Genomic DNA, 19619 nt, shown 5'->3' on the forward strand with positions numbered 1-19619 from the left:
TCACTTCTCTGGAGTGCAGCTGGTTTATCCAAATACTGCAAGGAACAGGACCTCAGACATGGGGCAAGGGGACTCTCATGGCCCCCATCTGCACCTCTCCCCATCCTTTCTTCCTCTGGTGATACCCGGAACTGGAGTTGTCCCCTGCTCTGCTTTGCGTCGTGAGAAATGTCCCAACCCCTCAGGGTTGCCCCTCACCCCTCTCTTCTTCAGAGCCTGCACACCCCACAGCAGGGTGGGACCATCCCAACCCAGGGCTGATTTTCCATCAGCTGTTGTTCCATGGGGTGCCTGCTTTCCCCCTGCTTTGCTGGGGAAGTGGCCAGCAAAGAGCTGGGGGTCCCAGGCTCCTAGGGCTGTCTGAAGACAGTGGCATTGTGCCACCTCTGGGCACTGGGTAGCACCAGCAGCAGGGCGAGGTGAGTTTAGTTTGGTCTGAATGATCTGTTTGCTGTGCAGAGAAAAAAATAAACCAAGGCTGGCGGGCTCCTGTAAACACAGCGCTATTTATGGAGCATTCACATCCCGCAGCATCTCCTCACACCTCCTCCACTGCAGGGAAAAGCGATGCCCCCTATGGCTGAGCCCCTAAAGCCAGAGGTGGGGAGTGGGATGGGGATGGGCTACTGGGAGTGGAAAGGGCATTCCCAGACAGCCCAAAACCCCTCACCCACCACCTTCCCAGGGTGAGTGTCCTTGCAATCAACCTCTGGCTGGGAACAGGGCAGGAAAACCGGCAGGTTCCTCACGGGAGTGCAATGCGGAAGCAAATGCAGGCAGGGCCTGGCCTAATTGTATGCAAATCTCCCAAACAGAGATTAAAGCCACTCCTTTTCCTCTGTGGATTTGCAGTTTGTTCTCCCTCCTTGGATTCATGCCCCTGAATGCTCAATTTTAGCAGCACTCCTAAAATCCCCCATGCTATGCCAAAAAAGACCTGCTGGCTATGAACCTGCCAGAGGGGGTCAGAGCTCTCTCACCAGCCCAAGCAAAGTGTTCCAGGGCATGGGCAAAGGCTGCAGAGGTTAGATGACCAAATTGATACAGGTGGTTGCACAGAGCCTATTCCTGACAGACAGGGATCATCTGTTCATTCTCCTGGCATCAAGCTGAGGATGTGTCTAAAGGGGATCCTTAGAAAACCATAAAAAAGAATTTTCTGGTGAGCATCAAACACCTGGAAAGTTATTCCCGTCATCCAGGCTTTTTGTGGGGTTTTTAAGGAGAAAATGTCCTGGGAGCTGCAATGGGTTGTGACGATCCCAAAGTGTTGGATTATGCTGCTATGAATAAATACCCTTGCACACAGGAAGAGATGGGATGAAGTGGGACAAACAGGGGACATGGTGTGGCTTCCTGCACCAGCTCCTGTGAGCTGGGGACAGGAGCAGCCTGTGCCATGGCAGGAGGAGGCAGTAGGTGTCTGGCTTGATGCCAGCAGGATGCACAGAGGCTGTGGCGTGTTGGGGCTGGCTGATGAGACCAAACCCTGACTGAAGCCCCAGGGTTTGGCAGCAGCCAAGAAGTGCTTTTCCAAGGAGACAAGTCAGGGTGTGGGGAGCTCATTTCTGCCCATCTTTCTTCAGCTTTTCTCTGGGGTGTGTGTTTCCCACTGCTGCCTCAGTTTACCTACACAAAGAGCAGCTCCATGGTGCCATGGGGGGATCAGGCAGGAGAAACTGAGCATTTCTTCACCTCTTCCATCATGGTGACCATCCTACAGCACTTCTGGTCATGGAAAGGGGCCTCTTAATTAGGAAAGTAAATTAAGAGTGTGGCTGGTGCCAGCAGCACAGGGGTGTCTGCTTGGAGGGCTGGTGGCTCTGAGAGACATTAATTTGGATGAATGATCCCCTGAGTGCCATGGTCTGGTGAGTCCATGCAGTATAGCACAAGGCAAAGAAAGAGGCAGAAAACAAAGGGAAACCCTGGAGCTTTTCCAAGGAAGCCTCCACTGTGCTGAGATGTTTTGGAGTGATGCTCACCCCATAGTGTGGAGGCCACCATTCTGTGTGCCAGTGACACAGAGCCCTGGGGACACAGCTGGTCTATGACTTATGCTTAGTTTCTCTCCCATTTAATGAGGTACACAGCCCTGGGAAACTGTCTGGGGAGCAAGGAGCCCCAGACTTCTATAGGGTGGTGCATCACCATCTGGGCTTGGCAGGAGATGCTCAGCAGCAATGACACAGCACAGAAGATATCCCAGAAGATAATTTAAATGGGCAAATCCCGGACAGTGACTGTTTCCCTGTGGACTGCCTGTTCCCACTGAGCACATCCCACCCCTGTCACTCAGAGCAGGTTGGGAAGAGGGTTGGCAGCACTGCCTGTGTGCTGAGGGAGAAACTGAGTCCTGGGAGGTGCCTGTGATGCCTCAGCCCTGTGCTGGCACAAGGCTGTGCCCCAGTTCCCTCCAGCCTGAGTAGATGCCACATTCATGATGCTGCAGATCCTTACAGTAGTCGAATGGATCAGGCCCCACTTGGATCCCTGCCAGATGCCAGCCAGATGCTGCCCACAGGCAGCTGGGTCACTATGCCAGAGTCCTTGGCACAGCAGGATACTGCCAGGCTTTTATGCTGCCCCGTCAGGGAGGAACTGCTGAGACATCACTGGGTTGGAAGAGAAAACTGATCCAAGCCCAGGGAGTTCTGGCAGTGCTGTCCCTGGCAGTGCAAGCGGGGTAGGGCAGAGGTCTGTCCAAGGTCCATTGCCACGCCCCGACCCGGGCTCTGTGCCTCGGCACTGCTGCCTCTTCCACACCACTCCGGGATTATTTCATTCCCCAGGGAGCCCCGGCAGTGTTACCGAACCAGCCTGAGGGCCGGGAGCTACTCCTGCCACCGCTTCCAGCCGGGCAGGAGGGGGTTAAACCTTTCCAACCCTGCCAAGAAGTTTCGGGGACCGTTCAAACAGTTTGCTCCCTCTCCAGGGTCACCCCTGGAGCAAACCCAGCACTGTTTGCCCTCTGGTTTCAGTTGCAGTAGCCTGTGGAAGGGCAAGACTATGCCTGCTGCCTCCAGCCCGGCTGTGCCGTGGGGAGGGAGGAGGGAGCCCGGTGCTGTGAGGGCTCTGGAACACCCAGCAGTGATGACAGATCCTTCTGGGGCAAAGACTGGCATGAAACAGTGACTGCTCAGCAAAGGAAAAAAAAAAAAAAAAGCTATGAGGGACGAAAATGTAAAAAGAAAAATGTGAGTTCCAGTCTGCTACAAGGGCTGAATGAGGGGAACCACTTCCCTTGATGGGTCTCGGAGATGGTAAAACCGTTTTCTGATTGATCTTTGGGGGAATATTGGGGAGAGGATGAAAAGCTGAGTGGGTGTTGTGGCTGGAAGAGCACAGACCTGGGGCTGTGATGGCCTGGGGACACCTGAGGACACCGTAAGGGTGATGGAAAATGAGGGTTTAGGGTGAAGGAAAAAATGGGGATGAAAGAGTGACAGTGGGAAATGTCCAAGGAGGGCTGGACTGAGCTGGATCTCAGTGGCTGAGGTGTCTCTGAGTGAGGAGGGAGAGGCAGCAAAAAAGAAACCATGGTTGCTGCTCCCCAAGCCCATATCTTTCACTTTAGCATTTTGTCCCATATTTCTATTTTTAAATTCCCTGCTTTTAGCTTCCAGCTGTCACTTACAGCTCTCGGGTTCGGTAACAGAGCTTTTCCCCCCACTCAGACTCCTGCAGACTGTAACCATCTCGCCCCCCTCCAAGAGGAAAGCTCTTCTTCCACCCAGACCCTGAAGCCTCTGAGCCCTATACCCTGCTGGTGCCCAAATTATTGCCTTCCGACCAATTTAAGGAGATTTCTTTTATATCCAGAAATTAATTCAGGACAGCAATTCACTGGGTAGGCTCTCTGTGTTCTAGGAAAAGCCGTTCAAACCATTTCCACATGCCTAAACCTGCGAATTCCTATGGAAGACGTGGAAAATTCCTTATCAGCACAGAGGATCCACCTCCTGCCCTGTTCCACTTCTCTTCCATCTGGAATCGTTTCCCTCGTGGCCCTCGAGCAGCACAAACACGGCTGGAGCAGCCCGAGCGCCGGCGAAAGCAGCGTCCCAGCGGATCCCCGGGGAGCGGCTTGTCCCTCGCAGGGCGGTGAGGCTGCAGGGGACATGCGACACTCCGCAGTGTCACAGCAGCCCCGGGCCGAGCGAGAGACGTTCCCACAGCTCGGCGCCTTCCTCGGGGACGCGGGGCCAGAAGTCCCTGCCGCGGGCCCCCAGTGCATCCATCAGCTGCGGCGGACGCGGAGGCTTCTGCTGCCTTCCCACCCGTCCTCCCGAGGGTCGGGGTGTCCGGGGCAGGGCCCAGCGGGGTCACCCGGCCGCACCCTGCGGAGCCCCGGGGCAGTTTGTGCCCGGGCGATGCCCCGGAGCTGCCGGCACAGCTGCGGAGGCTGGAGAGGGGGGAAACGGGGCATCCATCAGCGCTGCACAGGCCGAGGGGTGTCAGCTGGGCGGCTGCACTTTTGGGAGGCTGACATCCCCCATATTGTCTCCGAGCTCTGGGGGAGCAGGGCAGGGGCGAGGAGGAGTGCAGGCACCGCATTCCCTTGCTGGGAAAGGCTGGGAAAAACACCAGGCTGAAGGGCAGAGACCCAGACAGGCGTTGTGAAGGCAGTAACACCAAATTTCCTCTCCTCACCACAGAAGCAGCCCTTTCATGTAAAGCTTTGCTGGAGCAGTGTTTGCCATCCATGCCTGTCTCCTCCATCCAGCTTGGGCACGTGGTGATGGAGCAGAGAAGGAGCCTCCCGATGTGTCCCCATGACACTCACATATGCTCACCCTTCCCAAAATACTATATGGGGACAGGAGCTGGGATGCTGCACCTCTAGGGATCCCCTGGGATTAAAAGGTATCCAGGCACCGGAAGCTGGGGAAGAAGCCCTTGTCCCCCCTCTCCTGGGGACAAGGGACCTCACCAGCCCCAGGGGCAACTGGGAGTCCCACCTTCACATCCCTAAATAAAAGCTCTTGAAAGGACAGAGACCTGTGTGAACTCCAGTGGCTGAGGGGCTCCCCCCTATTTGTGCAATGGCTCCCCCCAGCCACAGCCCTTCCCAAAAGCAACTAAATCCATGGAGCCCAAGGGACCAGATGGGACATGGGCACTGGGGACGAGCATCCCATGAGGAACAGAGCAGAAAGAGAATAAGTAGAAAAATATGTTATAGTACTAGTAGTAGTAGTAGTACTACTACTACTACTACTAATAATAAATTGTTATATTAAATAATTATTAATAATTGATTGTTTATTATTAATACTATTTATATTATTTTATATTTCTGCTGCAGAAGAAATAGAGAAGGGAATCCCTCAAATCATACTCCTGTCCCTCCCTATGGAATGAAAGCCAGCTGCTCCCCAAAACAGACTTGGGGGCAAATGTGAATGTGTCTGCTACAGCTGAGGCAAAAATGTTCTTCTCCAGGACAATTTCATCCCCAAATAAGTAGGAGAATGCAAAAGAAAATGTTTCCAGGGAGTCCCCCCTCTTCCCTGGAGCCTCCCCTTCCCGGATTAGGATGTTTTGGCCCAAAAGATGAAGGAGGGAACTGGGACTGGAGCAGGAACCACAGGAAGCCAAACCCTGGGAGTTATTTTCGACCGTCAGGCAGGAAAAGCACCTGTTGGGGTCATTACACCACGGGAAAAAAACAAACCTGAATATTTTCTCCCATAGAGGGTTTGGAAAAAAATAGCTGTGATCATCCCTGCTGGAGAACTGGATCTGGATACAAGGGGAACACCCCACGGGTTTCCAGATCCTGATTCCCCCTTTCAACTCCCAGAGGTCCCACCCCGGATCCTGCAGGGAGAAGGGCCGGTTCCTCCTAAAAAATGGGGATTCAAAGGGGTCTGAGATGCTTTTGGACTCTGACTCGCGGTGTGCATGCCTAAATCTGGACTCGGCTGTGGATAACCGGGCTGTTGGTGCCCTCTCCCGTCCAGCTGCGGCGGCTGATGGCTCCTGCATCCCTCCTGCCATCCCTCCTTGATCCCTCCTGCCATCGCTCCTTGATCCCTCCTTGATCCGTCCTCTATCCCTCCTTCATCCATCCTCTATCCCTCCTTCACCCCTCCCCCTTCCTTCTGCCATTCCTCTAGCATGGAGCCGGAGACCTTGACCCTCCCTGGTCCCATGGGACCCTCGGGTGACCTGGCCAAGGAACGGCGGGTTTATCCCTGGTCGCAACCTCATGGCTCCACAAATTTGCCTTTCAAGGTGTTTTTCCTCGCAGGCAGACAGGGGTTGCATTTCCTCAACACTGGATTTCATCTCAGCAGTGGTTGAGGTGGGTTGGGAGGATCTCGACCCCCTAAAGCAGAGGGAAGTCGCATTGATCACGGCAAAAACACCTACCCCGTTTCTGATCCCTTCACCAAAACCCACCAGGCCTTCTCACTCCTCCCAAGCCCCTTTCATCCTCCCGGCTCTCCTCACCCCTGCCAATGCTCCAGCTCAGCAGCTCTTTGGGAGCAGGACATCCCCAGGCAGGGCTGGCCCAGGGACTCCCCTGGATGCAGCTCTGCCTGCCCCGGGCCGGGATTCTCCTCCAGCCCCGCAGCGGGGCCGGAGCGGCAACAGCTGGGAATGCGAGTGGGGGTCGGGGTTTGCTGAGGCTCGGCCCCGGAAAGGGGGGAAATCTGGGAGGGGGCGCATGAAAAGGCTCTGCCCCTGCCAGGGGAATTTTCAGGGTGGGGCCCCTCCGGAAGGGCTGGGGGCCCCTCCCCGGGGACTGGCGCGTTCGGTATCACTGCTGGCATGTCACTGCTGTCCCTTGTCCCTCGGGGAATCCCACACTGAAGCCACAAAATCGTCACAACTCTCCATCCCTGTCTCTCTGAGTTACCACGAGGTGCCCTTAATGGGGAGAGAGGAGGGTGGGTGCCACCCCTCCTTGTGCCAAAATTTGCTGTCACTTGGGGTGGGAGCACCACGGGGACAAGCTGATGGTCACCTGCCCAGGACACCTGGACAGTCACCCAGTTCCCTCCCCATCCTCCCTGCTGGTTCCTGTCAGGCTGTCCCTGCAAAGGGACATTGCTGTACCCAGGTCCCATCCCCGGGCCTCACGCCTTCCTCTGCCTGGACAGCTGTCCCCTCCCAGGGTCAAACAGCCACCACATGTCACTACTGAAACACTCACATTCATGGGTCTTCCTCTGAAACATCCACCTGTTCTGCAGCTTGCTCCTGCCACAGTGTCCCACTCAGGGAAAATAACCCCTTATTGACAACCCAAGTACTCCCTGCTCCTCCCTTGGTGACACATGTAGGGACAGCCCAGCCTGTGGCACCATGTGGCAGCCGGGGATGCCCGTGGCACAGCAGAGGGGTGGGGGGTGGGGGGGGGGGAGGGCGGAGGTGGTTCTACAAGGGAAACGCCACTGTAGGGATCATTAGTGGGGGTCTTGCTGGCTGAATCCCTCCTCCAGCTGTAATTTGGGGCTAGGGACTGTAAAGTGGAAGGGTCATGTCCAGGCCATGGGGTTATGGAGCAAGGGAGGCCATGGAGGGGCAGAAACACAGGAGGTTTAGTGCTGCAGTGGGGCAGATCATCCCCTGATCAGTGTGGGCAAGGAGGGAGGTCAGGGTACCCACTGTGGTCCCTGGACTGGGAACCACCAGACTTGTGGGTCAGGATACCTGGTTTGGTGCCCAGATGGGGATCCTGGTGGATCAGGGCCCACAAGGTGATTGCAGCAGGGCACCCACTGAAATTCACAGACTGGGCCCACTGGTTTGGTATGTTGGGGCACCCAGTATTGTCCCCAAATGGGGACCCAGTGGATTGGGAGCTACTCAGCCAGCAGCACCTCTGTCAATCCCTCACCTCCCTCCCAGGTCAAAACTGCAAGGACAGTTAATAACCAAAATACAACTGTTTTCCAGACAGTTTTTAGACCTCTATCATGACCCTGACTTCCTGATGGGGAACTGGGGCACCTAGATGGGCACCAAGGATACTGAGCCCCATGGGGACAGAAGACCTGCAGGAACAGACCTGTCCCATTTCCCTCCCAGCCCACCAGGGAACTCAAACTGGCACTTATGGGTGAGGGACGGGTTGTCTGCTGTTGCTGTCACCGCTGCTGCCATCCCTGCCAGGACAGACAGCAGGACATCATCCCCCATTTCTCCCCACGGGCTGGACCCCAAACTAACCCAAATGGATGTGCAAAGCCTCGGGCTGGGTCTGAACGGGGAGGCTCTGCCGAGCCCCATCCCGGCCGAGCAGCTGTCGCCGTCCCAAATCTCTGGCGAGCAGGCACGTCGGAAATCCCGGGTGTCGGAGGAGAGCTCTGCTCCACATTCCTCGGCCGATTGCGGGGACAGGGCCAAGCATCTCCCCGCCGCCTGCAGCTGCTCCCAGATATGTTATGACTTGTCACGGCGGCAGGAAGGGATGTCGGTGAGCCTGGAAAGCGAGAGGGGATGTGGGACAGTGGGGTGCCCCGTGGGGGTGGGAGGGTGAGTCCGGCTGGAAGTGGCATTTCGGTGAGTGTCCTTTCCCAGAGACATATCTGCTGAGCCCTGGCTTTCCTCCCTTTCTTCCCATTAGAAGGACGGTCCTGGCACCCCGGGCTGTAGATGCTGCTTGGGGGATCCATATCTCTTCACCAGCCCCTAAACCCAAGTTTTTCTGCCCCTCCCAGTGGGAGCCGGCCGGCACCATGCCCACCATCGCTTCTGCAGCGTGGGCGCGGCGCAGCTCCGTGCCGGGATGTGCAACCCGCGTGTGCAGCTCCGAGCAGGGAGCAGGGACACGCACCGGTTAAGGCTCTGTGAGCTGGGAGGGAGACTTCCCAGGCTGCAACGTGGCCACGTGTATCCCTAAAACTCAGCAAATCCAGACCATCAGACGTGGTGGGAAAGGAAAACAGCCGAGGCAGCCCCGGAGTGTCTCTCCGTGACCCCGCTCCGCGGACCTGGCTTGGGAAGCTGCCCCGGAGGAGCAAGGACAAGCCCTGCTCGCTGGGATTTTCTCAATGGACGGGTATTTTTAGCTCTGGGCTCGTGGCTGCCGGCCCCGCCAGCTGTGTCGGGGTGAGCCGTCCCCGCGAGGCCCCCGGCGGCCGGGGAAAGGTCACCCCGTGACGGATCGCAGCACGTTCTGCCCGGGGCTCACACAGCGTGGCTTTGTGCTGCCTCCCAGCCGCCACCATCCATCACGGGATAACCTGACAGCCGGCAGCAGAGCCCTAATCCCCCCTCGGCTCCGAATTACCCGGGGCGCAGCCTCGGCCGCCGTGGGCACCCACGGGATCGGGAAAAGCCACTCAGCCGTCCCCCATCAGGTGCCTTTGTAGGGCGGGGTGGCCTTGATGGGAGCCTCCCTGTAGCCCAAACACAGGGTCCCTTGGCGATGGCTGCTTGCACAATGAGATTCAATATCCTTGATTTGATATTCACTGGAATGAGCCCGCCAGACCCACAGACCCCAGATCCTGCCGTGACCCTCCACCCTGTCCAGGAGGGATCATCCAGAGCATGGAGGGGCTGAAGGAGCTGAGAGCTGCAGTTGGGTGGGCACAGCGTTATCTCTGCTCCCACATCACTGGATGAGACCCTCAAATGGAGCTGGAGCGAGTGCAGGTGCTGGGGCAGCGCAGCTGCCAGTGGGTCACTCCTCCCAGTGCCCACCCGGCATTGGCACCGAGTGACATTTCCTCTCCCATCTCTGTGAGCTGCCTTTTGTCTCCCCTGCCCACACAGCCGTGGGGACACAGTGGCCTTGGTGGCCTGTTGGGGCTGTCCCACTTCTCCAGCTGGGGACACACAGCCATCACTGCTCCACCAGTGCTGCCTTTGTTTATGAACTGACAAATGCTTGACCACTGTCCTGTGCAGGTCAGTCACATGCCCGTGGTGCCTGTTATGTCACTACCACGTCTCTCACTCTCCAAACATGCTCCAGCAATTCCAAAAAGTCCCTTTATACCACGGTGGTCCTGACACCTCTCACCCAGGGATGCAGATGCAGCTCAAGGGGCTCACTGGGGTCGTATCCACTAAGCGGTGCTGAAAAAGGTCTCCATGAGTGACTCAAGCTGTTTGATGGTGTGGGACTGATGTGGAGACCTCAGAATCAGGTTATCCACTCCTAAAGCCTTCACTCCTGCCATGGGCACCTCTGCACACCTGAGGGAGGAATCATGTCTCTTCCCAACCCTTTTAGTGCCTTTTCTTTAGGCAAGAGCCAAGCTGATGCTCTGGTTTCTTTCCTTCTTGAGTATTTTGGAGTTCAACTGAGTATGGGGAGCACAGGGGTTGTGCTGAGGGTGAACCTCAAGGCTATAAGTTCTGCTTTCCTTAGTGCAGATTTTCATGGATGTTAAAACCATGAGGACACTAAATCTGCAGGGCTGGGACCCTGGGAGAGCAGGAATTGGGGTGAGGAGGTGTTGGAAAGCTCCTTGTCCCAAAGAAATCACAACAAGGAGAAAAGAGCATCATGACAGTTTCCAACAAGGCCAGAAATCAATCCCAAGGGAGTGAAGATGCCGATAGTGGCACAGGGAATGTGCCACAGCACAGCCTCTCTGAGGAGGGGGAATTTGGGGAAGGAAAATCCTGGCAGGGTTGGCCCTGCACTTTGCTGACATTCTTTCCACTGACCGATCCCTCAGCTGGAATCTGGCCTGGAGCAGGAATAGGAGGGGATGGGAGATGGTTTCTGATGTTCCAGATGGAAAATAAAAAAATCCCTCCTGAATTAAAGTCAAAGCAGGAGAGATGTAGCCAAGCCATTGGAGTCAGCAGGGAAAGGCTGGGGATGAGTTAAATCCCCCTCACACTGCTGCCACTGGGTGTGCCTCAGTTTCCCTATCGGGAATGCATGAGCAATGTGTCTTTTCTGGGAGAGGCGTGCATCAGGATGGCACTTGGGGCTTTGGTTATCCACAGGTACAGAGGCCAGCACAGGAAGGCAACTGGGATGAGGCAGTGCCAGCTAGGAGAGGGTCGAGCCCAGCCTGGCTCTGCTGGGACCTGGAGACACGTGGGAGAAGGTGTCCTTTGGGTTTGGTGCGTGGGAGAAGCCACGAACGTGGATTTTGTAACAAAAATGTGATAAAGGACTTGGCTGGACACCTTCAAGAAGCCCACGGCAGAGGAAAGGTTGGGCTTGGCTCTGTCCTGGCTGCTCCTGCCTGCTCCGTTCCTGCAGGACAGGCAGCAGTCACAGCAGCTGGAACCGGGGCTGGGGAGCATGGACAGGGGTGCCCGCAGACAGGGCTGGAGCCCGCCGTGCCCCCTGCCTTGGGATATCCCTCCCATGGCTGGATTCCGAGGCTTCCCCGACGCTTTAGCACAAGTGCGATCAGTGTAACATGGACAGGCAGGATGGGGACATGGGGAGTATGGGGGCAGAGCAGAACCGGGAGGTGGGAAGGGCTGGGAAGGCGACGATGCTATGGTGCTGGGTCCCACCTCAGGGAAGGCACAGATTTGGGATGCCGTGGGATCCCGGAGGGCAGCTTGAAGGGATGGGGGTGTCCTGGTCAGGCAGGCTGGCCACGAGGCCACCAGCGCTCCGCCAAGCCAGCCTAACTGAAGGGAGCAGATGCCGGGGGGAGCTGCGGCCGCCCGCCGTCCGCAGCGGCACCTCGGGGCTCACACAAAGCCCTTGTTCGGGTCCAGCCCCGCGGGCCGGCCGCTGGAATCCCCGCGGGGAGAGCGCACAGAATCAGACGGACAAATTTTGATGTGAGGCAGCAGCTTAGGGTGGGCTCAGGTTTCCTTTGGGTTTTCTATATTTATCTCCGTGATTTAATGCCAGCGCCGGGGTTTAAATGGCACCAAGCAGTTGGCGCGGGGAGAGGGAGCAGCCGTCCCCGAGCCGCGCACACGTCCCCGAGCCGCCCATGGAGCTCTTCGAGACCAACCCGTACTTCTTCCCGGAGCAGAGGTTTTACGATGGGGAAAGCTTTCTGGGCTCCCGCTTGCAGGCCTTCGAGCCCGCGGCGTTCCCCGAGCGCGCCGAGGGGGCCCTGTGTGCCGAGGGCAGGGCGGCTCCCGAGGACAAGGAGGCGCTGGCCGAGCACTGTCCCGGGCAGTGCCTGCCCTGGGCCTGCAAGGCGTGCAAGAGGAAATCCGTGTCCATGGACCGGCGGCGCGCGGCCACGCTGCGGGAGAAGCGGCGGCTCAAGAAGGTGAACGAGGCGTTCGAGGCTCTGAAGCGCAGCACCCTCCTGAACCCCAACCAGCGGCTGCCCAAGGTGGAGATCCTGCGCAGCGCCATCCAGTACATCGAGCGGCTCCAGAGCCTGCTCAGCTCCCTCAACCAGCAGGAGCGGGACCAGCGGGACCTGCGCTTCCATCCCCAGCCCGCCGTGAGTGCCCGGTGTCCCCCGGGTCCCCGGCCTGGCCCCGGGTGCGGGGTGGTGCCCCGTGGGGGACGCTCTGTGGGGGTGATGCCATTTCGGGGTGATGCTCTAAGGGAGAAGGGCCGTATGAGACTGATGCTCTGTGGGGACAATGCCCTATGAAGGTGACTTTCCATGGGGTGGTTCTCTATGGACAATGCTCTGTAAGGGGATGCCATTTAGGAGTGATGCTCTATGGGGTGATGCCTGATGTAGGGTCATTTTGGGGTACCATTCTGTGGCAGAGATGCTCTGTGGGGACAATGCCCTATGGAGGATATGCCCTATGGAGGTGACACTCTATGGGGTTGATGCCATATGGGAATGACATTCTATGGGGGTGATGTCTTTTTGGGGTGCCATTGTACATGTACATGTACATGTACATTGTACGCTCTATGGGATGATGCTTTAAGGGTTTGATGCCATTTCAGGGTGAAGGCGTTTTGGGGGTGATGCCAGAGGGGAGTGATTCTCTGTTGGGGATATTGCTCTATGGGGGTGATGCCCTGTGGGTGTAACCCCAAGCAGAGGCACTGCAGAAGCTGTGGGGCACGGGTCCTGATGGGGGGGGGGGTACAGGACCCCAGCTCTGGGGTGAGGCAGATGCTGCCATCTCGGGACACTGGTGGATGTGTGAGTGTGTCGTGCACGGGGGCACAGAGACAATGACCCAACCCTGCCAAGTGCTCACATGCCTGCAGGAAAGAGGCCACTGCCACTCTGTCCCTGCGAATGGGTGCGTGTGAGTGACACATGGGCCTGGGCTGGGGAGGGCTGGGAATGGTGAAAATGAAGTAAATAACATAGAACTAAACTAAACTAAAATATAACATAACAGAACGATTAACAATATTAAATACTAAATACAACAATAGAAATACAAATATGAAACACACAAAAAATATAAAATAAAATGTACACTCCCTGCTTGCACCCAGGCAGAGAAAGGGATGAGAGGGGTGGCACAGGGACACCTCTGGTTTCTAGGACCTAAGGGGCCGATTTGGGCACTGGCTGAGGACACTCAGTTGTTGTGTCTTGCCACTGGCCCCAGAGAGACAGGACCTGCCAGTCCACAAGAGTTTGGTTGTTTAACCAAGTTTTCAAGAGTTATTTTCATCTGCCCCCTGGTTCCTGTGGATGGCTGGACAGGTGCTTCCCTGCTGCTCTGAGGTTTGAATCTGGGAATGCACAGATAGCTGGAACTACATCTACAGGTGTAGGGAGAGATGATCAACACAGATGGAATAGATAGCTATAGGGGCATGTATCGGCATAGGCATTGATGGTATTGGTTCTATAGATCTAGAGATCATATAGATAAATTAGATAGAGATGAAATTGATATGGATATGATAGCTATAGAGATATATTCAAATTATAGATAGATTATATAAATATATGTAGATAACATAGACAGTCATAAATATATAGATTATAGATATATAAATGACATACAGGTATATCTATAGATAGAGATTATGGAGATATAGATAATATAGATGTGGGTGATATAGATACAGAAATAGGTAATGTAGATATGGATATAAATATGACATATATATATGGAGATAGAGATAGAGATATAGTTGCAGATGGATACAGATGCAGATATAGATATAGATAGATTTAGATAGATATAGATATATTAGATACAGATATAGATGCAGATACAGACATGGAAGGACTTTAATAGAGGCCCAGAAGAGGGAATCTCACATCTCCTTCCAGACTAAGGGATTTCAGTAGCTGTCCAGGTAGTCCAACTTAATGCTGAATAAAGGAATGAAAAAAATATTTAGGCTCCATCCTACATATTTGTGGGACTTCCCAGTATCCACTTTAATGCCAGAATCCACTTGGATGCCAGAATCCATTTCCTCTTCCCAGAATCCGCTTGGATTTGCAAATGTGACCAAAACTGTGCTGATCTGTCCCTTTGCCACTTCTGTTCTAAGCTGCCCCTTCTCCCAGGTGTAGCCAGAGTTTCACATATTGATGCAAAAGCTATTATTTTTTTTTGGGGGGGGGGGGGGGAAGGTTGCATCTGTAAGAATTCCCTGCTTCAATGGGAAATAAGTCCAAATGTTAATTAATTAAGCTGCCATGAGCTTGTGCCATTCTAATCTGCTATGAAGAGTTGGGTCCGTGGAGTTGCTCATATAAATCACATTTGGGGTTTTGCCTCAGCTGACACCCACTTCCAGATAAAGACACGCTCCAAAAAAAGTGAATTCTGAGCTCTGCTGAATAATGTTCTCATTTTTCATGCTGTCAGCTCTTTTCTCCAAAATAACAACTCGGCCCCAAATCCACAAATCAAACTGCCAAAAGCTTTTCCCAATACCCCTCCTTGGGATGGCCTGAGGGCACCCAGCCCGTGTATCATTTTTTATGAGCCTGATTAGGGTGATTTTCAGCAGAGGCATCTTGCCAAGGACATTTGTTCCTCTCCAGCCCTTTTTCAAAATCAGAGCGGAAAGAAACACCTTTTTACCTTCAGTGAGGGGGAGCCCCATTTCTCTGTGGCCAGTGTTTCAAAAAAAGAGGTTTTTCAGCCTTTATGGTTAAGGAAGCCCTGGCGGATACTGGGAACCTTTGCATGCTGTTGGCTCCTCCAGGTGGCGAGGGACGTGCTCCCCTCGGCAGGGGTGTCATGATGTGGGATGGGCTGCCGGGGTGTTTTGGGGATGACGGTGGGCTCGGTGGAGGTGACACACGGCTGCTCTGGGCTCCTGCAGGCAGCCAGCGAGTGCGGATCCGGCAGCTCCTCCTGCAGCCCCGAGTGGAGCAGCCAGCTGGAGTTCGGCACCAACCCTGCAGGTACCGCCCTCCTCCGGGCATCCCCCTCCTCCTCTGACGCCTTGGGCATCCCACGGCAGCGCTGGGCTCTGCGGGGAGTGGGAACGGCGCGGACACCGCAGCCCCAGAGCAGAGCATCACTGAGCCAACCCCCCCCCGGGAGGAGATGCTTGGAGCAAAGGACGGAAGGAACCTTGTCCTTCTCTCCCCATCCCACTGCTGCAGTCAGGAGATTACAGCACCTTCTTGGCTCAATGCTCAGCCATTCAGGGTTCTCCTTCACCAAAACACCAACTCCTGGGAGCTGAGCCATTGGGCTGCAGCAGCCGGGGCCCTGGTGCCTTCATCCCCAGCAAGGGTTTCATCTGTTGCCATCCCCTGGCTTGGCTTTGCTCTCTGTGTTGCTGGGCGTGGCTGGGCAGTGCTGCTCCATCCCCCCTTCTCTTCCTACAACCCCTCGGCAGCTGCTGGTCTTTTTTTCCATGCTTGCAATTATTCCCACCCCTGCCAAATCCACCTGTTATTTTCCCCAGAAGACAGAAACTTAAATCTCATTTTCCAGCGGAGACGAAAACCTATAAAGGGTCCAAAAGTTCCACTTCCTGTTGCTCTCTCAGGGTGGGGGCTGGCATTAAGGTCCCTAGGTCACTCTGGCCAGGTAGGAGATCATGGGGTCATAGAATTGTAGAAAAGAATCAACAAACTTATAATTGCAAAGGGTCATCAAGTCCAGCCCTCAGCCATGTTCACCACTAACCCACAACCCACTGAGAAGAACCAGGAGCCATTTCCTGCATGTAGTCCCCATTCCCAGCAGTGTCCTCACCCCTTGCTCCCACAGACCCCATTCCCAGCAGTGTCCTCACCCCTCTGTCCCCCCAGATCACCTCCTGGCTGACGAGGCAGCCGAGGAGCGCAACCTGCACTCGCTGTCTTCCATCGTGGAGAGCATTGCCGTGGAGGACGTGGCTGTGACATTCCCGGAGGAGCGGGGTCAAAACTGAGCTGGCACAAGCCCCAACGGGCTCCTTGAGATGGAAACGGGGTGGGAATGAGGTGCCAGAGGGGTCCAGCCACTGGAATTCACATCCACCCCTCCAGTGCCATGGGCTGCCACCACTTGGCTCCCTTCCCACTCCTTGTGGAGCGCTCCTGCTGGGCTGGAAGAACAGGCAGGGGTGGGATGGGGCAGTGCCAGAGCAGCTGCAGGTCCTGGAGGGGCTTCCTGGGGCCAGGCCCTGCTCCAGGCCCTGCTCCAGGCTGCTGCCCCTCTGCCCAGCCGGGGATGGGCGGGTTCAGGGCCAGTGTGTGTGCTGCCTTCGCTTTGCTGAGTTTTCCAGATGCTCCTTGACCAAGGTCTCTCTCCGGCCGGTGTCCGGTGGTGCCGACCCGGAGCCCACCTGTCTTTTCTACTGAATGCTGTGTGCAGTTGCCATTTACGTTTTTTTTAATTATTATTTTTGCTAACTTATTTGGATTCTTTTTTAAATAAAGGCATTCTTGTTTGGACAGCTTGGGGTTTCTTTTGCTGTTGCCTTGCCCTGTGTAGGTCTCCCCAGTTCCACAAACCCCAAATCCAGGTTGGAGATTTGCCTATCAGTAAATCCAGGTGGACCTCAGCATAGTCACTCAGCTGAGAACTGGATGTGCCACACTTCAATCAGCCCTAAACTGACCAGTGATTTCACTGGTGTTCAACGGGGGGTCAGCCTTGTGCCCCAAGGATCTTGAGGGAGCTACAGATTAATGATATTTTTAATTTGGGCTCTACAAAGAAGGTTCAAAGCCAGCACTGTTTTAAAATCCTGTTTATTGGAACACACATACATCCTTTCCTGACCCAATCCAGGGTTTGGAGTCCATGCAGTACCAATAATATGACAAAAGAAATAGGGCATCGATAAAAGGGCTCACTGACTCTTCAAATTAAAAAAATATTTAATACTGTATTAGGCAAATGATACACCGAAAAGACGTTGTGACTGTAGAGTCTCTCAGATATTGCACTTCCAGACAGCACATAAGTATAAGGTCATTCCAGCCATCAATAAATATCACATCAGAAATAGGGGCCACACAAGGCAAACGTGGCATGAGGAGACGAAGAGATTCTACCCTACGGGGAAGAAATGGGAAGAGTTAAGAGCCTCCTGGACTGACCCCTGCTAGGAGGCAGGAGGGGAGAGCATCTCCTCTGCACCCAGAGGGGCAGGGTGGGCACAGCCCTGGGGCAGAGGGGGCTCCTGTTGTTGCCCCGGGCACCCAAGGAGGGTCCCCTTCCCCGTGGGTGCCGGGCACCGTCCCCATGCGCCGTGAGGGGCAGTCCCAGGCACAGCCCCCCTGAACAGGGCACCTGACAGCACCAAAATCAGCACCTTGCCCGCCCAGCCCTGGCTGAGCACCGCCCTCCTCACCTCACCCTGGGCCTCCTCTGTCCCACCCAGCACCAGCCCTGGCACCGCCCCAGCCCCCACAGGGGCAGCTCCTTGCCCAGCCACCCTGCAGGGAGGATTTTCACGAGCCTGAATCTTCCTTGTCTTCAAGTCCTGTGGGCAGCAGCATCCCTGATGCCCAGGGCACGGGCAAGTCAGTGCAGCCCTGTGGCAGATTGGCAAAATGAACCAGGCAGGAGAGAGGCTTCCACACATTGCAGACATTGTGGGGGTGTTTGTGCTGCTCCCCAGACTGCACCACACCAGGATGGAGCACATCCACGGCCCAGCCAGCGTGGGAGAAGTGGGGGACAGGCCACAGCAGGAGCCACGGGAGCCAGGGAAAGCGGGGGGTGCACGAGCAGGAGGGACAGATCCTCTCGGTCCGCAGCAGTGACAGTCTGTGGGTCTGGGCCAAGGAACAGGCACAGGCTGGGCTCTCGTCCTGGAAGGCAGCCAGCATGTGGTGTACGGACATGGGGATGGCTGAGGAGCAAAGTGGGAAAGGCCCCATGAGGATGCTGCACCCATGTACCCACTGGCCCACAAACCCAGATGGAATCAGTGCTGGATCCTCCTGCACAGGGCAACCATGGCCCAGGGCAGGATCCCAGAAGCCTCCCTGAAGTGCTTGACCATCCTTCCCTCACCCAAGTAGGACCCTCATGGGGTCCCCAGTGGAGCTATCTGTCCAAGAGTGGACAAACCACACGTGGTGGGATGCTGAGCATCCCTCCTGCATCCTCTGTGAGCCTCAGGCAGCAGCAGCTTCCCCACCACTGAGGCCTCCCTAGCCCTCCATGGCCAGGCAAACCTTGGTGAGGCAGCCCCCTGCCTGGGAGCTGCTGGGGCTCCTGCTCTCCCTTGGTCCCCAGCTAGCTCCAGAGCCTTGCACTCACCCAGGGCCTGGCTCCCATCTTGCTGACTCTCAGCATGAGTATGTTCGGACCGTGGAGGTCTCCAGCCTTGGGGACCCAGAGGCACCAACTGGAAGGGAACCAAAGAGCAAAGCAATTAATGACTGCTCCAATTAGCCCCCACTTTCCCAAATCCTCTTTATTGAGCAGCATCTGTGCACTCAGCCACATGAAGACAAGGGGCAGAGAAGAGCCACATTTGGCCAGCTCGGGTGCTCCTGAGGCTCCAGGGCATTTGGGAAATGGCCATTTGCCATCCCTGCTCCTGGGCAGTGAGCACTCTCCTCCCTGTCTGGGTGGGATTCTGACAGGTTTCACTGTCCTCAGCCAGGTGGGAACTGCAGGATGGGGTGGAAAAGGTCAAACAGAAGGTTGACTGCTGTCAGTCAGTGGACTGCTGGATGGAAAGCTGGGACTTTTGAGCAAAACTGGAGGCAGGAGAAGAGCTGAGCCTGAGGGTTGGAGTTGGAATGAGAGTACACAGCTTTTTAATTCTCATTCCACCCTCATTTCTGAGCCTCCTGAAGGCAGCTTTGCTCCAGTGAGGAGCAGTTGCTACCTTGGGATAGTGGGACGAGGGTGCCTGGTCCAGGGAACAAACTGGGGTGGAGTTTCTGCCTCCCTACAGCTTTGGAAGGGACCAAGACACTTTGAAGAAAGGAATTGTGTTGTTGGGGACAGATCCTGGGACATAAAACAGGCAGCCTGGATGTCCCAGCAGATCCTGTCAGCCCTGGGAGAGCTCAGGCAAATAGATCCAGCTAATATATCCCTTTGGGGGTGGTTCCCAAAAGGCAGAATGGAGAAAACTGGCCCAGACTGGGCTCCTGCATTCTGGCAGCCTCTGGATAATATATTCCACCTCATGCCCCTAATTTGTCCTTGTAGTTCATAGCCAAGAACTCACAGGTCTGAAGTAATCTTTCCAGAAAACCACTTCCAGCAGGCCAGAGCTCCAGGATTACATGGATTGAGCATCTTGGGTGACCTCCCCCCCCACCCCTCCTCCGGCTCCTCCTCCTCCTCTTCTCCTGGTGGCACATCCTTCCCTCCATTCCCTAAGACACTGAGCAGGGGTG

The 19619-nt window shown here is 55.6% G+C and overlaps 2 protein-coding genes across 2 annotated transcripts in view; one reads left to right on the plus strand and one right to left on the minus strand.

Moving 5' to 3' along the window:
• Positions 1-11774: 11774 nt before the first annotated feature.
• On the plus strand, positions 11775-16444 carry MYOG (myogenin). The gene is made up of 3 exons (XM_079327378.1): positions 11775-12353; positions 15131-15212; positions 16074-16444. The coding sequence occupies exons 1-3, from the start codon at positions 11814-11816 to the stop codon at positions 16193-16195; spliced, it is 744 nt and encodes a 247-aa protein (XP_079183504.1). The 5' UTR covers positions 11775-11813; the 3' UTR covers positions 16196-16444.
• A 540-nt stretch (positions 16445-16984) lies between these two features.
• The window catches only part of PPFIA4 (PTPRF interacting protein alpha 4), a 35710-nt gene continuing 33075 nt past the window's right edge, over positions 16985-19619 (minus strand). The window contains 2 exon segments of the mRNA XM_079327332.1: positions 16985-18109; positions 18523-18610. Of these exon segments, the coding sequence (XP_079183458.1) occupies positions 18552-18610 (59 nt within the window). The 3' untranslated portion in view covers positions 16985-18109; positions 18523-18551.

This window comes from Erithacus rubecula (genome assembly GCF_903797595.1).
Source record: "Erithacus rubecula genome assembly, chromosome: 26".
NCBI classification, from domain to species: Eukaryota; Metazoa; Chordata; class Aves; order Passeriformes; family Muscicapidae; genus Erithacus; species Erithacus rubecula.